The sequence below is a fragment of the Chaetura pelagica genome, unplaced genomic scaffold (assembly GCF_000747805.2).
Source record: "Chaetura pelagica isolate M959 unplaced genomic scaffold, ChaPel_1.0 scaffold67, whole genome shotgun sequence".
Classification (NCBI taxonomy): Eukaryota; Metazoa; Chordata; class Aves; order Apodiformes; family Apodidae; genus Chaetura; species Chaetura pelagica.
This window is the reverse complement of record NW_009954107.1, coordinates 5220800-5240323: the sequence shown is the minus strand read 5'-3', so window position 1 is coordinate 5240323 and position 19524 is coordinate 5220800. Positions and strand designations below refer to the sequence as shown.

The following is a 19524-nucleotide window of genomic DNA, read 5'->3' as shown; positions in this document are numbered from 1 at the left end:
TCCTGGACTTGTGGCTCTGTAGACAGGCTTTTATTGCACTGTTATTTTAGAAAAAATGGAAAAAAAGCCCAACTAATAGAGGCATTTTATTTTTCCTTACTCAGAGTGTTAGATTCAGCCCAAATCTGCCATGATGTTTTTTTCTGGGGTTTAATGTTCCTTTTTCTCTTGTACTTGACTTTTAATTGATCTCATTTGTTGTGTTACATTGCCTTGTAACATTGCCCAAAACATAATATATACCTAAACAAATAGGTTTCACATGGGTAGCAGATTATCTAATTATAATTTCACAATCCAACCATTTTCATAGGAGCTTCAGCAATGTGAATTATGTCTGTCTGTGAGCACTAAGGCTGGGTGAAATGCTGTGTGCTCTCAGAAAGCTCCTCACCAAATGAGTAATGCTGAAAATCTATCTCAACATTTTGCAACAATGTTTGGTTCTTGGTGGTTTGCATAAAACACAACATGCAGATTTAGAAATGAAAGAACATTCGGTTCCTGTAACATGAGTCATGAAGAGATGCTATGTGATTGAGAATATGTGTGCTTTATTGCCTCCAATTTAATCAGCAAGTAGAATATTCATTAAAAATTAACACTGTGCAGTCTTTGTATGTGGATTTTATCTGAAATAAATCTGTGTTTTCCAACTGTAGTCTGTAGAGCTTCACAACTTTCTAGAGTATTAGCAGTTCATCTTACATTTCTGTAAAGTTATATGAACTGATAATGGACTTTTAACTTGTACCTGTCAGGTGAGCAGCATCTTTGGTATATAGTCTCTTTTTTTCATTAACTTTTTTGGGGGTAGTTTTGCAGGAAAACCAAGATAATTATGGAAAATAAGGCCTCTAGTTCAGTTTTCTCCAAGAAATAAATCTTGCTGTTCTTAGTGGTGCCCTAAGCTGAAGGCCTGTGCTATTGAAGTAATGACTGTAAAGGCCATCTGATCTCTCTAGTTTCCTGCCATACTTGAGACAGCAGCTCCTGAACCAAGTGCAGGACCAGCTCCAGTGTAGGGACACTATGGGATGCATCAGCTGGCCAGATTGCTTTCTAAAATACCAAAGCAATCATTAATTATCTTTTGGAAAGCTAATATATTCAGCCAAATATTAGCTTCCTTTGTGGGCAATGTTTCAGAGAGTCAGGCAATCCAGCATTTTGGTAGCAATGTAGTACAGGGACATATGTCCTCTGTGGGGATGGGGAGATCTGCACTGGTTGTCTTGCACAGTAGTTCCTTTTCTGGCTGCTGTGGTAATGTTTAACACACAGGGCAGATGCAAGAGAGATGTGGTTTGACAGATTTAGTATGCTTGTAACTGTGTAGAAACTGTCCTTTTTACTGGCAGGTAAAGCCATGCTCTGCAGGAATGGGAACCGCACTGTTGTTCCAGGCACACACTTCTCTGGGTTATTTAAGCTCTGGGCTTTGCTAGTTTAAGATCTTTTCATCAAACCAAATAGGTCAGTGGAGCTAAGGTGTTCTCCTTGAAGCCCAGCCCAATCATTCAAAACTGGTGTTATCACAGGTGGTCAGTGCTTGCAGGACACCAGTTCAGACCTAGACACCCTTGAATATGCAAAGCTCCGTTCACCTGAGTGATTTCATGGATAATGATGCACACAGAAGTTGCTGGGATGAAGAGCAAGTGGCAATGCAAATGCTGGGTTCCCCTAATATGTGCCTCTCCTTTGTGTTTATTGCAGCAAAACCAGAGATTCTCACCTTGGATATACTTAGCAATGGTATTCTTCAGTGTGTAGCAGCTGGGTTCCCAGCCCCCACCATATACTGGTATTTCTGCCCAGGAACCGAGCAGAGGTGAGTTAACTCAGAGCCTCCACAGGTTATTCTAGATGTAGCACACTCTTTTTAGAATTAAAAATTAAGAATATAAAACGACTCTGTAACAATTACATTCAAATATTGCATCACTGTTTTTATAATTTTCATCATTGCTTTATTTGAAGTGATTTGAGGGGAAGGTAGGGGTACAGTTCATTATTCCCCTTTGAATTCCATCCTTGAAAGGGAAATAACTAACATTTTCTGCTGCAGAAAAGAAAAAAAACAAACTTTTGCCCTGCTGTAAGCTAGCTAAGGTTTGTATTGGTTTTGCTCCAAGTGACACATTTTCTGTATGCGATTTCACAGAATTACAATCACAGAATCACTTGTGAATATGGTTGTTATATTTTGTTTTATTGTGTAATGATATACCTTTTCAAGACAAAAGGTAATTAGATTTGTATTCACATAAAGCAGACGACAACTAAAGAAGTCTGCAGTTGTATGAATAAAACCTCATGTCTAGTTACCACGTTTCTAAAAAGATTGTAGAGTTTCACTGTGAAGTGAGCGTTTGTGAAGTATGTTTTGAGGTATTTGTTGACTTCCACAATGGTTGTAGATCTCATGCTAGCAAGTCATGAGTCTCCCATCTGCATTTTGTGTTTTATGCTGAAAATAATTGTTATTTCCCCATTTTTAAAAATACTGTCTTCTATGTGCCCTCATGTAGTAAATATGTGACATTTTTAACACTGCAGCTAATTTTAAAAAAGGAATGCAGACTTTTAAGTAGTTCATGGGTGGTTTCTTAGGAAGGAAAGGGAGGCAGCAACTGTTTTCTGATACCATATAAACTTGGTAATAAAGTATGTATGTAATGTAATTTTTGTGCTGTAATGAAATGATGCTCAGGGGAAGTTTTCAGGAGTAGGTAAGAGAACATAACTGATTGAAACCGATGCTGGAGATGTAGGTTGAGCAGTAGAAAACCCATAGTGGGCTTACAGGCCTGTAGATATCTCTAGCCAAAAGCAAACACAAAGACCTCATCCTGTTCAGTTAGATCAGGCTTGGTGTATGTGTCTGTTTCCGTCACTATGTAGAAGACAACAAGAAATCATGAGTAAGCTAAGTTTTGATGATAAGATCTTCAGCTGAATCCCTTTGTAGAGCAGTGCTATTCGTTATCTGACGGTCTGGCAGTGACTGCCTCGACCAGCAGCAGGACCTGTCATGCATTCCAAGTAACAATCCATGGCAATTAATGGTCCGTATTGCTTCTTCCAGGTGTTATGATTCACCGACACTGTCCCCCATGGATGTCAAAGTCAGTTACACCAATTCATCAGTGCCTTCATTTGAACGAATCCTGGTTGAAAGCACCATTAACGCCAGCATGTTCAGTAGCACTGGCACCGTGTGCTGCGAGGCCTCCAGCAATGGGGACAGGAGCTCTGCTTTCTTCAATTTTGCTATTAAAGGTAACAGCTGGAGTGAATGAGACCATAAAACATGGGTGCCATTCAGCTCTTTCTGTAAGAGGATTTTAAGTGGTTTACCTTTGCCATAGGGAAGTTTATGGTACTGTGGCTGAGCTACGTGTTCTGTCTGTCAAAGCATTGCTTTAATTTTTCAATGAATATTGTGGTATTGCCATTTTACAGCTCCAGATCTGCAGTGCAGCAGGTATCTGGGGCTTTACTCTGTCAGTGCAGCACCTGCAGCATCCTACTGGCTTTCCTTTTCTCTCCCTTTTCCTCTCCTTGCCTGTTTTGACTACTTAGGCCATCACTTTTTTCAAGGCAAGAGTGCATTTTTAAAATGTTTTTACAGAATATCAGGAAAAATGTGGTACTGAACTTGCCTGGAGCCTAGGGCCTTGCTGTTGTAAAAGAAGTAACAACAACATGCTGCAAAAGGGCTGATGAGTTTTTTGTTTGTGGGAGGAAAAAATAAGCACTAGAACATAGATGACTCCAAATGTGTTTGCAAATCTGTGCTCTTCTTTGCAAAATCAAATGTTTTGCTGCTTCTTTTTTCTCTGTTACACCCAGTTATAACATATAAACAAATAAGCTAGATTTGGGGCAGATGTGTTTTACTGGAATTATATTCCCTTATTACTCAGCACAACCTCTACTTGTAAAGACTGTGCTGTAAAGATCGTGTTTGAGCTGGGGGAAAAGAGATTAAATTAAGATTTCAGATAATTAGCTTCTTTCTTTTACCTAACTTGACTGAGATAATGCCAACCCCATCCATTAATTGATCTTGGTGTCGAACCTCCCAGATCGAAGCTCAGACTCCCAAAGCAACAAACTGGGTGGTTTCTGTGCCAGCTCTGTCCCCTACAGCTCCTTCAGGAAAGTCATTCTGATGTACCGGGAGCACATCTGGGGAAGTCAAAACCCCAAACCGTGTTTCACAAGGAAGAGACAAGGAAAATTTTTCACCTGCATCTTTTAATATAGTTTTTATTGTTCGGTATTTAAGCAGATTTTTTTCTCTTTCTTTCCAGAACAAATCCGCACCCATACCCTTTTCACTCCTTTACTAATTGCATTTGGAGCCTCTGCAGGACTCATGTGCATCATAGTCGTGATCCTGGTGTATATATATTTGCAGGTAAAATCAAAAGCCCCTCTGCCTGTGCTAGGAAAGTGTGTGAGCTGCCTGTGGAGGCTTCGGTCGTGACAGGTGTCCTCTTTCTTTTCCAGAAACCGAAATACGAAGTTCAGTGGAAAGTTGTTGAAGAAATAAATGGAAACAACTATGTTTACATAGACCCAACGCAACTTCCTTATGATCACAAATGGGAATTTCCTAGAAACCGGTTGAGTTTTGGTTAGTTTAGATTTATTTAACTTCATCTGCAGTGTGAAACCTTCAGGTCTAGTATGAGGCTTCGGTCAAACACAGCAGGGTTCTGTCAAAAAGATGTTGTGCAGTAATGCAAATAGTGGTAATTGCTTATACTTACCCTGGGACAAAAAGCAAGCAGGCCTATATGTAATAGCTTCCTTGGTGTCATAAAATAAAATGTTGAACATTTCAGGAAGAAATGCTCTGAGTTGTTACAGAGAATTTTGGTTTGCTTTCCTAGGTAAAACCCTTGGTGCTGGAGCTTTTGGAAAAGTTGTTGAAGCCACAGCTTATGGTCTATTTAAATCTGATGCTGCTATGACAGTAGCAGTAAAGATGTTGAAACGTAAGTTGCTGTAATATACTGTACAATATTTCCTCACTCCCTTCTGGTCGGTGTGTTACGTACTGAACACTCTGCTTTGCCTTGCAGCAAGTGCCCATTTAACGGAAAGAGAAGCCTTGATGTCAGAGCTTAAAGTGCTGAGTTACCTTGGAAACCACATTAATATTGTGAATCTCCTTGGAGCCTGCACTATTGGAGGTGGGGTTATCAACAGATTATTGATTATTTCTGTTCTTTTTTATTGCCGGAAGGAAGAACCTCGTGAAGAATAATCCAGCACCATTAAGCATAGGAATTGTAAATACATTTCTAGGTTAGGCAGGTTGCAGATTATCATGACTATCGTCTGTGAGTTCCTGAATCTAGATTTTTAGGTTCATCCTGAAAGCAGTAATGAGACTAATGTAGGCGCAGCTAAAAAGGAAGGTTGCTGTTACTCTCTTTTATGTGAGCCATTGTGCACTGAGAATTGCCAAAATGTACAGTGCAGGTTATTTCCTCAACCACATTGTTTCTCAGAAATAAAGATATATGGATGGGTTCCTTGTTGATATCCAAGGTGAAGTCAACAGGCTTGTCTTGTATAGTCTTCCAGAATTCTGTTTATAAACTGTATAGATACCTGTTAAGGCACCACTGAAGTTACAAATTCTAAGCAGCAGAAAGTTGAGAAAGAGGATTTTCCAAATAAACTATTGCACAACAAATGTTTCATATTTACTATTAACTTAATAAGTTTGTTTTCCTGAATAGTAAAAGCTACAAAACAGCTGCCATGTCAATACAGGGTGATACAGTCCTGTATTTTCAGTCTAGGTGCATTTAATATGAAAGATGGTGTTGCTTCTTACACAAATATTTGCTCTTTAAGTCTTTATTTAATTTTTTAAAGAAAAGGAGCTTGTAAAAATTCACAGTTTTAGATGGAGGCAAAACAATTCTCACTTTCACATTTAATGATTTAAAAATAGGATTAAATTATTTTGCTTAAGCAGTCAACAATGCAGACTCACTGACCTGACTGCATGTCTGCCTCAGTTGGAAAAATATGGCGTCCGTAAGAAAATCCCACCACAAACACTGCTTTTGGCATTACAAAAGCTATAATTTTAAACTGCAGAAAAATGGAAATAAACTAGTGAGGTTAGGAAGCAGTGGTACAGAATAACCTTACAGTTAGAATTGCTTAGAATCATGGAATCATTTATATTGGAAAAGACCTTTAGGATCCCAGCATAGATGAAACAGCACGTAGCGTAATTACATATTCAAGGCCTAGAGCTGGAGTCATTCACTCAGAAAACATATATTTGATCTATAAACATCCGTGCTGGAGATGACTTAATTCTCCTTTCCGATTTCATTTTAATATTCTAAGACCTTGTGCAATGTAGTTTTCTGTCACGGCAGGCTGTTCTGATTGAATGATTTTTCCTATTATACTGCAGAATATAACACTCTACATCATTTCCAAAACATTACTGAAGGAGTGTGAAGCTCTTCTGTAAACAGAAGTGAATCAAAAGGATTTATGTTTGAAGCTTGAATTACGTTTGGAACAAATAACTTCCTTCAGGAAGTGAGCAAAATCAAACAGATGTGTCTGGCCAGAAACATTATCACATGGAGAAAGAAAAAAAGACTTATTTGTTTTATCTTTTGTACAGTGCAATGCTATTGAAGTGGGTGAACAGGGGAATGAATTGGGAGTGACACAGCTTTAGCTGGGCAGTTGTTGCTGATCTGTGAAAGAAAAGATGCTGGGTTACTTTTCTATAACTTTTCAAGCCTAGACAGTGCTAGGCAGTGTGATTTTTAATAGCCCACCCTGTTGCTTGGCTGAATGCTTTCTTTATGTAAGGTTTTCTGATTTAAAAATAATACTTACCTGCTTTCTAAAACTCAACTATATCTACAGGTCCCACTCTGGTCATTACAGAATATTGCTGCTATGGTGATCTTTTAAATTTTCTGAGGCGGAAACGAGATTCATTCATTTGTCCAAAGCATGAAGAACATACAGAAACAGCAGTTTATGAGAACCTTTTGCATCAGGCAGAGCCTGCGGCGTAAGTATAACCTGATGAAATATACTTCTCTCTTTAGAGGATTGGAAGGAGGAGATAGCAAAGTTTGTTAGGGATAAGATATGTGGAGAAACCTTTCATGCAGCAGGCCTTGAAGATTCTTTGCTGTGCAAAGAAACAATTTAATTAAAGAGATGATTAGTACAGCAAGTGGTTTATTCTAACAGAGTGCAATTGATTGTATACACTCACTGTTCTTTATCAAATTTCCTTTAGTTATCTCATGCAACTCCTTGGATTTGATCTGTGTACATATTTGTGTTTATTGTTCCGTTTAAACATTGGCAGTGCTCATCTGGCATCTAGCAGAATGACAATTCCCCCAGTGTTGGGGTGTTAATACTCTGAGCTCTTCTAAGTTCCTGCCTTCAGAAATGACTTCTTAAAAAACCAAACCAGAGCCTTACAGTATCAGAGACAAGCTGCCACTGATAGCTCACTAGATTTTGTGATGACATGACCCATGCCATGATTCTCAGATTGCTCTTGTACTTTGATTTTTTCCAGTTAACTTTGTGTGTATATTTTTAACCGCTCTGTTTCAGATACAAGCCCAGTATTCTTTCCAAGTACGTTTACAAGCAGATTTCCTGCTCGCTCCTTCCCTTTGCAAAGTGAGGGAGCCATAACTTACTCAAACTTAGGGGCTGTTACAATACCTGCCCATTTTTATTTTTAGTCTGTTTATTGCCCCCGGGGGCCCATTGCTTTGTGTTGGCAGACACAGAGAACCAGGCACACCCTTAGGAGGTGGTAAAGTCCTTTATCCCAGCCAGATGTAGTGCTGGTGAATCTGTTTTGCTGGGGCGGCATATGGGTAGCTGGTGATGCCTCAGGGAGATCAGGGCTCCTGAGGCAGTCAACACACATCTGTGATTTGCCATTGGACATGTGCCCTCATTTCAGCCCTCAATCTCACTGCTTCAGCACATTTTGTAAACTGAGGTATTAACAGCAGAGTATTTACCAAATTCTCACGTTAGTATTTACTGTAAAGTTGCAGCTGCTAAATGCCTCAGATGTGTTTGTGGTGGTGATGGAAGCTATTGGTGATCTCATTACTCCTTTCTGTGTTAGCTCTGTGGCTGCATTTATCATTCATAAGCTAAACAGATATTTCTGGCTAAGGAAGGCTAAGTATATGAGTTCTAATGGCAATGAAGTGAAAAATGCCAAAGTATATCTATCATTTCTAAAGGTGCCTAACTGTATATTTATAAACCATACAGTATAAAAATCTGTACATTTGAATTACAGATAGCAATAAGAACACTTAAAAGTAGCAGATGGCTGTCCCAAGCCTCAGCTGATTCTGTAAAATACATACGCATCCCCTTTGGAACCTGAGAATCTCTGAATTTAGCCTTTTTTATCATTTGTCTTCTGCATTTCAATTACCACTTAAGCTGCTGAAATATTCTGGTAGAAGTTGCCCTAAGCTGAATAAGGAAGCACTAGCAGGTCCTGTGAAACATTTGGATGTTAATTTACAGAGAATGAGGTCTGTATAAACAGACCTATGAAGGGTTTTGTTTGTTTACCTGAGCCAAAGTCCGAACTCTGAGACCTTTCATTTAGCTGTACTGACAAACCTTGCTTTCTGTACAGGCATTTTCTAATCTTTGTTACACACCCCCAAGTTTTCAACCAACTGACTGTTGGTAAAGCATTATATTCAGAAGGTTGGCTTAACTTTGGCTTTTTGTTTTAATCGTTTCTGAGGCCTTTTTCACTAAATGATGTTTTATTTCATCTTCTGCCTTTACAGTGATGTTGCCAATGAGTACATGGACATGAAACCAGGAGTGTCATACTCAGTCCCACCAAAACCTGATAAAAAAAGACCAGTGAAGTCTGGTGAGTACAATGACAAGGAGAATTCTTTTTGCTGGTGGGAGTACAGAGAGGAGGGTTTAATGGATTTTTTTTAATATTTTTTTTTCCATGCTTTTCTCTTGTGGATGAGGACAATTAAAACCCCTGAATTGATATGAGAAAGCTTAAGACTGATATGCTAAATTACAGCGTCATGATTTTTCCCCACATTTAAATGGAGTATCAGGATTATTCTTCGCTTTTTGGCAGTGACTCTAGTTTGGCATTTATTAAGATCACTGGTCTGTTTAACCTAAGACAAATCTGTTTCTAAATTATTATACCTGATCTACTCAAAAGCTGTTGTTTATATTGCATAGGATCCTACGCCGATCAGGATGTTAGCCTTTCTATGTTGGAAGATGATGAACTTGCACTAGATGTTGAAGATCTGCTAAGTTTTTCTTACCAGGTGGCAAAAGGCATGAGCTTCCTTGCCTCCAAAAATGTAAGTTAAGAATTTGTCAGAGCTGAACAGTAGATTTCTGATGTTTTTGGCATCATCACTTAGAGTGTTTTAATGTTATCTGCATGTTGAAATGCTTCCGCATTCTTTCAACAAGCATTGCCAACTGATGTGCTCCTTCTCATACCTGAAGCTTCGGCTAATGTTGGTGGTCTGCATTGTGCTGATTGGTCAGAAGCTGTGGTTTATATCCCATAAAACAGAGTATAGGATGCACTATAGTCAACCTGAAGCAGTGCTACTGTGTGTCTACAGTTCAGGCTAGTAGCATCAGTGGCCTTGTTTGCGAACAGAAACTAGTCATAAAAATGTCAAGAGAGGTGGTAGAAGAGAGGAATTGCAATGAAGTGTGTTTAGTGCACCACAGACTTCACTGATTGACAATGTCATGTGCTGGGAGACAGCAAGTGCAGCTGAATCCTGCCTAGCTTGTGTGGTGCCTCTTACCACTCTGAACTTTAGCCCTTCATTTCCTGGAGCATCCAGGTAGTTTCATAAGAACTGATGGCTTTGGAGAAAGTGAAACCCATAGGAACTGTGAGGAGTTATTTCTTCAGGCTTCTCTGGTGTGTGGGGATTAAATGGAACTAATGAAAGAACTGTGGATGCTTTCAAAAACAATGAAATCTGGAGAGTTTAGGATTTATTCATTGTGGCACTGCTGGAGAGTTTACAAACTGCAGAACAGTGTGAAGGCAGCTGCAAAGCCATTTATTTGCATGAATTTTAAACAACAGTGAACTTTCTACTTCTCTTATAAAGAGTACGGCCTTAAACAAGGGAGCTGTCACATTGTGAGCTTTTTTTAATTTTCTGGAAAGATAAAATCAGCCTATAAATCCACAAATTATCTTCTTTGTCATACCCTGAGCATAACAGACATTTTGCAAGGTTTCAAAGTAGAGATACTGCTTAACAGAAAGGGATTTATAATGAATAGAAGTCTTAAGTTCAGCATAATTATTATTGTCCTATGGTTGTGTTAAAGTTTTATTGGAAAAATGTAATTTAACATGTAAACCTTGTAAATAAGATAGAGACAGGGTTGTGCAGGTGCACCTTGGCTAAAGCACAAAAATAAACTTAGGTAATTTAAGGAAAATAAGGTAGTCCTGTTATGCTGTACTAAGAGGGGGAAATGTGGCTCTAATTCTTCTACAAAGGAGGTCCATGTTAGTATTTGCTCTTGCACTTGCCTTTTCCCCCCACTGTTCCTCCTTCCCTTTAAACCCTTTAGTTTATTTTTCATCTATCAACATCTTCAAACCAGGCCTGAGAGGCAAACACAATATATTACAGATTTTAATGGTTTTCACCAGGCTCCTGCGTTCTTCACTGTTCAGGACACTGAATCCTTAGCACACGTATTCTATATTTCTTCTTATTTTGCTACTGAATAGCCCCAGGATTCCCTATGCATCATTCCTGATGACCATTTTCTTTATAGCCTTTCCATTGATACAGACACCTTGGCATTGAGTAGCAAAGGCAATAATGAATCTAACACTACCTCCCCATGAGGTCAAGAAGTAATGTGCAGTATCATTTTGGCAATGCAGACAGAATTAACAGCTTTATGACTTAATTAAATTGTGCTGTGCTAACATGTTACTGTGCAACAACTCTGGTAGTTGTGTATGTGCACACTCTTAGCTCCAGCTAGTAAGGGCAAAGGAGCAGTGTGGGCTGATGGATAAGGTGCTTCAGATGGCCTTGTGCCCTTGGGGACCGAGGGCCTGCCCGGACTCACAGCACAGACTTCCATCTGCTCTTCTGCAACTTCCTTGTGTGACAAGGCTCAGAGGCATTAAAAGGCCTCTGTGGGTGAGTTGGTATAGGAGTCTGTCCTGGGGGGATAATTCTCTTACTAAGCACACGGTGCTTAATCACAAGACAGGGCTTCCTTCAATGAACAAAGTTTTTGTTCAGTGCAAACTGCACTGTTGCTGGAGGAACAAGGCAGTGACATACTGGATGCTTGGACATTCCTTCACTGCTTCAGTGCATTAATTTCCATATGCAAAGTGAAGAATATGTTTGATTGGGAGGTGCAGAAGAGTCCCCTGAAACACTGTCATTAAAACTAGTTCCTGGTGTACACATGCAAAAGGGACAGGGATTAGGTTGCTTATGCAACCTGCAGTTGCTTTCTGAGTTTGAGCTGCATAATTCTTGATATTTTAAGTAATATATTATAGGGAATTCCTGAAGTTTTGTATTTCAAGCAAACAAGAAAAATTGAACCATCTTCATCTACTTTTAGACAGCCGTGGCCTGCATAGTTATCAATACTATATGGCATCAATAAAGTGGGAGTTTTGTGCTGTCCTTTCCAGATGGAAAAAGAGATAATTTTATTAGACAATTACCTCCATTCTGTAACAAACACTCCACAGTTACATATGAAGAAAATATGATTGCTGGGAAATTCAGGCATCCATCTGGAGCTACACTTACAAACACATGCGTACTTCTCAGGTGATAACTGGAATATAAACTAGTTACATCATTGAAAGCGTGACTGTTCATTGAAAGATATTGGCATGTGAAAATTTCCAGAGTATTTCTGAAATGGGATTCAGTTTCCAGACTTCCGTGCTTTGAAGCACCTTATTTTTCCCTCTTTTCAACTTTTCAGCACTTAACCCTTAATAAAAGGTTGGAATTATTTTAGAAATAAACCACATTTTCTCCTTATTTGTCCTGCATTAGAAAACAGGCCAGTCATTTTTTGATAAAAATACAGAGAAAAAGTATATTAATATTCAGCTGCAAACGTGAAACACTAGAAAATTCAAAGTGACTGCCAGTGGTCTTTTCTAAATTAAATGCATAGGCAACCTTAATTGTGTGGATCAGTGTCATGATAGTCAAGATACTACACCAGAATGTTTATAATCATCTGAGTAATCTTAACACATGGCTTTGTTTCGACTTTCAGCTTGCCATAAAATGCATAATACTTGAAGTTATATAGCTGAGTAAACATGTAACCAAGCAACAGCCTATTAAGGGTTTTATAAAATAGCTTTGTTTGTTTGTCTGTTTGTTATTTAGTGCATTCATAGGGATCTGGCTGCAAGAAATATTCTTCTCACTCACGGTCGAATAACAAAAATCTGTGACTTTGGCCTGGCAAGAGATATAAGGAATGACTCAAATTATGTGGTCAAAGGAAATGTAAGTATATATGATGCTTTATTCACCTGCTTTAAGTTAAGGGAGTTCCTGTTGTCTTGCCTTGCGAAGAAAATTCTTTCTTAGTTAGATGGAAATACAGATTTCTATTCATTTTGGTATGTTCCCATGCTCGTCAGGAATGTTAGAAGGGGCAGTTCCTGATGTAGATGTGTGCGCTGACAAAACCTTTCGTATACACATGTTGTTATACTAGAAAAAACAGGCTGGTGTCAGAATGTATGTTGTACTGGAGGAGATGTTTTTGCTGTACCAATATAGCAACCAGTCGTTCTGTTACATCTGAATGTACTAAAAGTTACAGCTCTGTGAGTAATTGCTAGTTTTGCCATTGAAATTGTCTGGTACCCCAATCCTAAAAAGAATTATTTTAAAACTTTTCTTGAGCATTGCTGTATTTGTCCATTTCTGAAACAGTTTATCTTTAGATATCTAACTAAGCCTTGGTTTTCTCTGATTCCATATAGAGAATTTAACTTTGTATGTGTAAAAAATACAGCTTTAACTTGCATCTATAGTTTTAACTCTGTAACAGCGTTAGAACAAGACACTATATTTTGATGAGAAAAGTCTATAGCTCTCATGTAGAAGAATACCAGTCACACTAGAATAGAACCTCCTAGACCTCTGGAGGGGGTACAAAGACACTTTGAAGTGATGCAGGTTACTTTGGCAGCACCTGAAATCCCCTTCAAAGTGCTAGTGCAGTAAAAGGAGCCCTGCTACAAAAGAAATAGAGCTTGTCTGTGGCTAAGCTGGACAAGTGTGGTAAAAGTACAGGTATTTTGCACCTCAAACAGATTTGCACTACCTGGATTAGTGTTTTAAGTCAGTGCCAAATATGTACAGGCAGACACTGCCTTCAGAGTACATGTGATTTCACTTGCACAGTTTTTCAAAGGAGAGAAGATCTTACATTCAACACAGCAGCCCTCCTCCCCAGCGCCCTTGAGTGCTCAGGGGCTGGTTGTTAGTGAGGGACTTGACAACACATGAACTGAAGCTTGACCATCCTAGCTTTGGGCAAGCTGATGAGATGCGAAAATCCCACACCTGAGCATTTCTCACCAAAGCAGTTTGCCACACTCAGTTAACCTCGGTCAGTCAATGGCACCTCAGGTATCTGAGATACCTCTGCTGGTCTGCTGGCACCCAGCAGACCCTGATGTCCCAGGTACCTACAGCATCCCTATTTTAGGCGGGAGATATATTTAGGAGAGACAGGTTTATAGGTTGTCTTCAAAACCAATGTTGGTACCAGCCACTAGGTGCCTAAAAGTTGAGGTTAGGAAACAACAAAAGCAGAATAATTCAGGAATGTCTGTCCTGGCAAAATACTGAGTGGCATTTAGTGTAAGAAAGCTGCTTTCAGGCTCAGGGTCAGATGGAGAGCTGCTTGATCAGTCAAGGCTCCTGGGAGTGGGAAGTGCAGACTGTCAGCTTAGGAGGGAATCGGGCAGTAAGTAACGAAGTTTTACACATCTAGGCTACCCTGTAAGTCTCCTGAGTTGTCTGACAATAGGATTTTACATAGGGTTTGAAAGGGTCAGAGGAGGATAGGCTGCAGCTGCCTGGGGAGAGAGGAAGCAGTGGCTGCAGGAGGCATCCAGTTGCATCTGGGCTGATCTTAAAGCAGACCAGGATTTCTTGGGCATTGCTTGCTGTGGATGCTGCTGGGAGGCAGTGCAGCTGACAGCAGCTGGGGGCTTGGCCAAGAAGAGTGTTTGCTGTCTGTGTTGTTCAGGAAATAAACAACTCTGGTTGCCTCTCTGGTAAGCCAGCCCATGGCAAATGCTGCCTTTCCTCCACCTCATTTATTTTCCCTTCTATTTTCCTCCTTTTCTGTTGGGTCTCCTTTCCTTAAAAGACATCAAAGGTCTTTTCTATAGTATGGTTGAAATATGTCTTTGGACACATTGTTGCAAGACCACTTAAAAGGAAGAGGTCTAATTTCTTCCACAGCAGGATGAATGCTAAGGGCAAAAGCCTGGCAGGCTCCTACAGTCAGGCAAGGAAAGGGCAAAGCAGGGAGAGGAAGGTGGAAGCAAATCCAAAGGCTTTCTGTGCCCTTTCCTGCACTCCAGTTAGCATTCCCAAGGGCTGTCTGTCCCCACAGAAACTTATGAAAAATGTCAATATATATTTCTTCTGTGTGACTTTTTTTTGTCCTGTTACACAGAGGAGCTGAAGTAGGTGTCTTAACTCTCGCTTAAAGCCTTGAAGGACCTTGACTATGTGAATATCATCTCTGTGCCTGTGGTAGCCAGTCCATAGAAACAGACTTGCATATTTGCATGAGGAACCATGCCATGATCATATATATTGTTTTGTTCTGACTTCCTGCCATTCCTTATAAACAAAACAGAAGGAATCACACCTTATACAGAAAATCAGAGTGCAAAGAATTGCTTGAGTTTGGTAGAGCTGGAGAAAGATGGATCAATAACGATACAACCCTTGGAGACTCTACAATGCTGAGATTTTCATTCTTGGTTGGATACCTCTGTTTCTTGATTTAAGGAGTACCTAATGCACATAAGAAGTAGCAAAGGTGAACTTTATCTTGTAAATTTTGAATTCCTGATGTCCTTTGTCTGAGTTTGTTCCCTTTTCCCTGGAAAGGCTCGTCTTCCTGTGAAGTGGATGGCACCTGAAAGTATTTTCAATTGTGTCTACACCTTTGAGAGTGACGTCTGGTCTTACGGGATATTGCTTTGGGAGCTCTTTTCCTTAGGTAAGCTCCTTCAAGATCTGCACTTCAGGGGATTTCTCTTTCATCTTGGTTTTACTCCAGATGCAGAAATCATGTTGCTAACATGATCTCTCAACAGGAAGCAGCCCATATCCAGGGATGCCTGTCGACTCCAAGTTCTACAAAATGATCAAGGAGGGATACAGGATGTTCAGCCCTGAGTGTGCCCCACCTGAAATGTAAGTGAGCAACTAGCACCTCAAATCATCAAACATGAGCAATGATGCAAAGGAAGGGAAGCTTCCATTCTTGCATTAAGTCTCATTGCACTGCCCCATTGTCTTTTTTTCAAGTTCTTTTCATGTTTTTAAATAATTCATGTACTCTTAACTAGCAGAATACATGCCTGTGTTGTTACAAGCAAGAAAATACACTCATGTCTTGTACCATCTGATCACTTTGTCATGGCATCTGCTCTATGTCAATAAATTATTGACAGATCACAGAATATAATTAAACCTTTTTAATTAAGATAACACAGTCAGTGGAATGTATCACCAGACTGTACAGTAACGGCATTTGTGGTGTACTTTCTGACAGCAAGAGCACTACAGATCTTCTTTATGAGCCATCCCTAATCCCAAGTTTTGTAAATGAATTGGCAATTAACAAGCTGTCAAATAAAACTGTGTCCAGAGACTCCCATTAGTAGTGAGTCCTTTGTTGTCACAGGTCACAGGTGTTAGCAGCATTATTTTTGTTCTTAAAAATAATTTAAAGGAGGTAAACTGTGGGACTGCTCACACTCTTCTTTCAAATAATAATGCAGGTGAGATAAGAGCTCTAAGAATTTCTTCATGAGCAGTACTTAATTTCAGTCTCTTTGCAGGTATGACATAATGAAGAGTTGCTGGGATGCTGATCCTTTACAGAGACCCACATTTAAACAAATTGTACAGCTTATAGAGCAGCAGCTTTCAGATCATGCCCCGCGGGTAAGTTATGGATCATCAGTTGTTTTGGAGTCAGAGCAGTTTCAAGCAAGATATCAGACTAGAGCTGTGAAGAGCATAGAGCATGGGCGCTTCATTAATTTTCCAGTATCATTTATTTAGCTTTGCACTATCAGTTTGGGTGGTAGGAGTGATTCCTGGGTGACTCACTTCTGCTTATTTGTGCAATCAGACATTAGCTGTCTAAGGGCATACCCAAAACGTACCAGCTGGAGAAGATTCTTTGCTTGGTTGGTGTTTGTCACTCAAAATAGATGTGGTACAACAGTTTTAATGTTACAAAATGCAATGGTACTGCATAAATTAATCTTATCGTAAATGATGAAAAAAATTATTAGTCTAGTAAACATCTCCAAAGTGAAGTATATTTAGCTTTTAGTAAAAAAGCTTTCTGGGTGAAGTGATTGAACTTTCAGTGCTTTTCTGCCTCATGTCACTTGCTTCCCATAGCCTTATTTATATATAGCCTTGAAGGTAAGTCATGACAAGTGGTTCTCTGGTCTTTTGACAATTCCCTAGTAAAAGCTTTTTCTGAGAGGGTAACTAGACAGAACGGTCCAAAGAAAAACTGGAGCCACATTAGAAACCTGAATTTTCTCTTGCTGGAACATTGTGTGTTACTGGGGTTTAAAAAAGTAAGTTTAAAACCTGGTTTAAAAATAAAGCTTCCTTTTACCTTTCAGATGCCTTGTTTGGGCACAGAGTACATGGCTTCCTGACAATTTGAGAAAAGAGGAAACTGAAAGCTGCTGGTGTTCGATTGCATCCTGTAGCATATTTTTGGCAGGTGCAGGCATTACTAAACAAAAGCAAGAATGCGAGGGAAATATTAGTGAAGTTTCATGGGGATTTTAGTAATAACCTGAGCCATGTTTTTTCAAGCTCAGTTGAAATTTGGTGTGCAGTTGGAAGCTGTGGTGTTGTTAATAACTGAGGCTGAGGTTCTTAACTCTTTAACAGAGCAGTTAAGCCCCAGACCTTTTGAAAATCTCTTTAGATTTGCGAAGAAACACCTGAGCTGGAGACTTCCACAGTGCTGTGTGGTGCACAGTGGAAAAGGCTAGGAAAGGAGAGCTCTCCATGCATGAAGAGAGCAGTCTGCAGAGCATTGACACTTGTCCTTGGTTTCTGCAGGTTTATGCAAACTTCTCAACTCCACCTTCCAGTCAAGGAAATGTTCCAGATCATTCAGTGAGGATTAACTCGGTGGGTAGCAGTGCTTCATCTACTCAGCCTCTCCTGGTACGTGAAGATGTTTGAGTGGCATCTGGAAGAAGAGGAGGCCAGATGTATTAACTGTTTGTTTGGTGCAGGGGGTGAGAGAGGGAAGACTTCAATAATTTCTCTTACTTTTACTCACTACTACTACTGTGTAGCTGAAATGTTGTTGTAATACTGTCTTTTACCACACACTGTTACACATAAAGTTAATCTGCTGAGCACGGTTACAGGCATCATTGCAATGTTAACTGAAGCTGTATATATTTTGCTATATTGTGTGTATTTGCAGTAGAGAGCCAGATCTGAAGAAAAACAAACAAACAGCAACCAACAAAAGAAATCCTGAGCCAGGGTGTGGAACAAGATAACTGCAGATCAAACCAAGTGTGCAGTGATCCTTCTCTGGATCTGTGCCTGAAAGGCATACAGTAATTTTCTAGTTAATCTTGTTTTGCTGAATTTAAGAAATAAATGAATATGAAGCTAATGGCTTTGCAAACCCCTTTCCATGTCCATCCAAGCCTGAGAAGCTTTCCCATTCGGGTATTGCATGTTAGTAGGAGTGCTGGATGTGTCTGGACAAGAGAGGTGAAAGGATTGAGATCCTTCCAAACTCACCAAAGTTGGTCTGCGCAGCAGCAAACGCTCCTGGTGTTGTCCCAAATCTGGGTTCTTCACCCAGTATGCAGTAAGCCAATCAACACATTGAGTTGAGATACTGTTTATTTCTAGTCTGCAGAGTAGGGTGCCAGGCATTTAGCATCAGGCAGTACACCTTTCGGGAGACAGTTGGGCCTTATGTAGAAATGGTAACAAAGGAAAATCACAACAAAATACATGATTGGTTTCCAGTGATTTGTCTACCACGCTTAACTCCTATATATGCATCTAAACTCATGTTTAAAACATTTAGGAAGGTTACTGGATTAGATCCACAAAGGGGTGTGATTTTTAGCATTAAAATTAGCTAAGGTAGCTAGAGGCTGTATCTTCATCCTGTCAGCTACCACTAAGTTCTTAGTCAATCTTGATCAGTTTTTCATCCTGTTACAGAGCCTGCTTCTAAACAGTAGTTACCCACAAAATACAGCTTTGGGCATCTAACCATGGGGACCCTCCTTTCTTGTTGCTATGGTTTCAAAATAGAGCTCATTATAGCCACTCAGTTTGTGACTCTTTAACGCTGCCTACTGACATCACCGGGAACTCTGGGGTTTGAACCAGAGGAGTGTGGATCTTCATCTTTTACTTTCTACCTGCACTATTAGCCTTGCAGACCCATCCTGAGGTTCCCATGGGTGTATCCACTACTTCTCACTGGCCTGTTCTCCACCAGGGATGGAGCTGCCCATCACTGGCTCTCACCCCACTACAGAGTCTGAACTGTTCCCTTGTCCCTCTGCCTTGGGAGCCCGAGGGCTGCAATGCTTGTTTTGCTGATAGTTATGTCCAGAACTGTTCACCAAAGATAGGCTGGCCCTGCTGAGTTGGTCAGTACAGAGGAGGAGGGCTGCTTCCAGTAAACTGTATCTGGAGGAGAGGCCGTTGAACGAGTCATCTTATCTAAGCAAAAACAGAGGCAAAAACTTCTCTCCTGGGGGCCCTTTCTTTATCTTGTCCTACCCAGGTGAATCTTTCCCACGGGCAGGCTTGGATAGTGCTAACTGGAAAGGGCTATTTTCCCTCACCCTGAGTAATTTCATCTTTCTATACCCATCCAGAGATCACAACAAAGAAGAGCCTAAGTGGGAAATGCTGAATTCATAAATGGGATAAAAGAAAGATAATTGTTTCAGTCCTGTTTGACAGACATGTCAAACTGGGCTCTGGGGTCAGTGTCTGCTGAGCCCAGGGTTATGTTCCTGTATCTTCCAACCCCTTTTCTTCCCATTGGAAACAGTGCTAATTCTTTTCTTCCTTTGTTTCTGTCCCCAAGAAATTAGCAAAGGCATTGCTAGAA

The 19524-nt window shown here is 40.0% G+C and overlaps 1 protein-coding gene across 1 annotated transcript in view; it reads left to right on the top strand.

Moving 5' to 3' along the window:
- Window positions 1-18042, top strand: part of KIT (v-kit Hardy-Zuckerman 4 feline sarcoma viral oncogene homolog) — a 36267-nt gene extending 18225 nt beyond the window's left edge. The window contains exons 8-21 of the mRNA XM_010002528.1: window positions 1720-1834; window positions 3092-3285; window positions 4323-4429; window positions 4522-4648; window positions 4908-5012; window positions 5100-5210; window positions 6931-7081; window positions 8868-8956; window positions 9295-9422; window positions 12498-12620; window positions 15261-15372; window positions 15470-15569; window positions 16220-16325; window positions 17478-18042. Coding sequence (XP_010000830.1) covers window positions 1720-1834; window positions 3092-3285; window positions 4323-4429; window positions 4522-4648; window positions 4908-5012; window positions 5100-5210; window positions 6931-7081; window positions 8868-8956; window positions 9295-9422; window positions 12498-12620; window positions 15261-15372; window positions 15470-15569; window positions 16220-16325; window positions 17478-17603 — 1694 coding nt within the window. The 3' untranslated portion in view covers window positions 17604-18042. The remainder of the gene's footprint in view (window positions 1-1719; window positions 1835-3091; window positions 3286-4322; window positions 4430-4521; window positions 4649-4907; window positions 5013-5099; window positions 5211-6930; window positions 7082-8867; window positions 8957-9294; window positions 9423-12497; window positions 12621-15260; window positions 15373-15469; window positions 15570-16219; window positions 16326-17477) is intronic.
- The last annotated feature ends 1482 nt before the right edge of the window (window positions 18043-19524 follow it).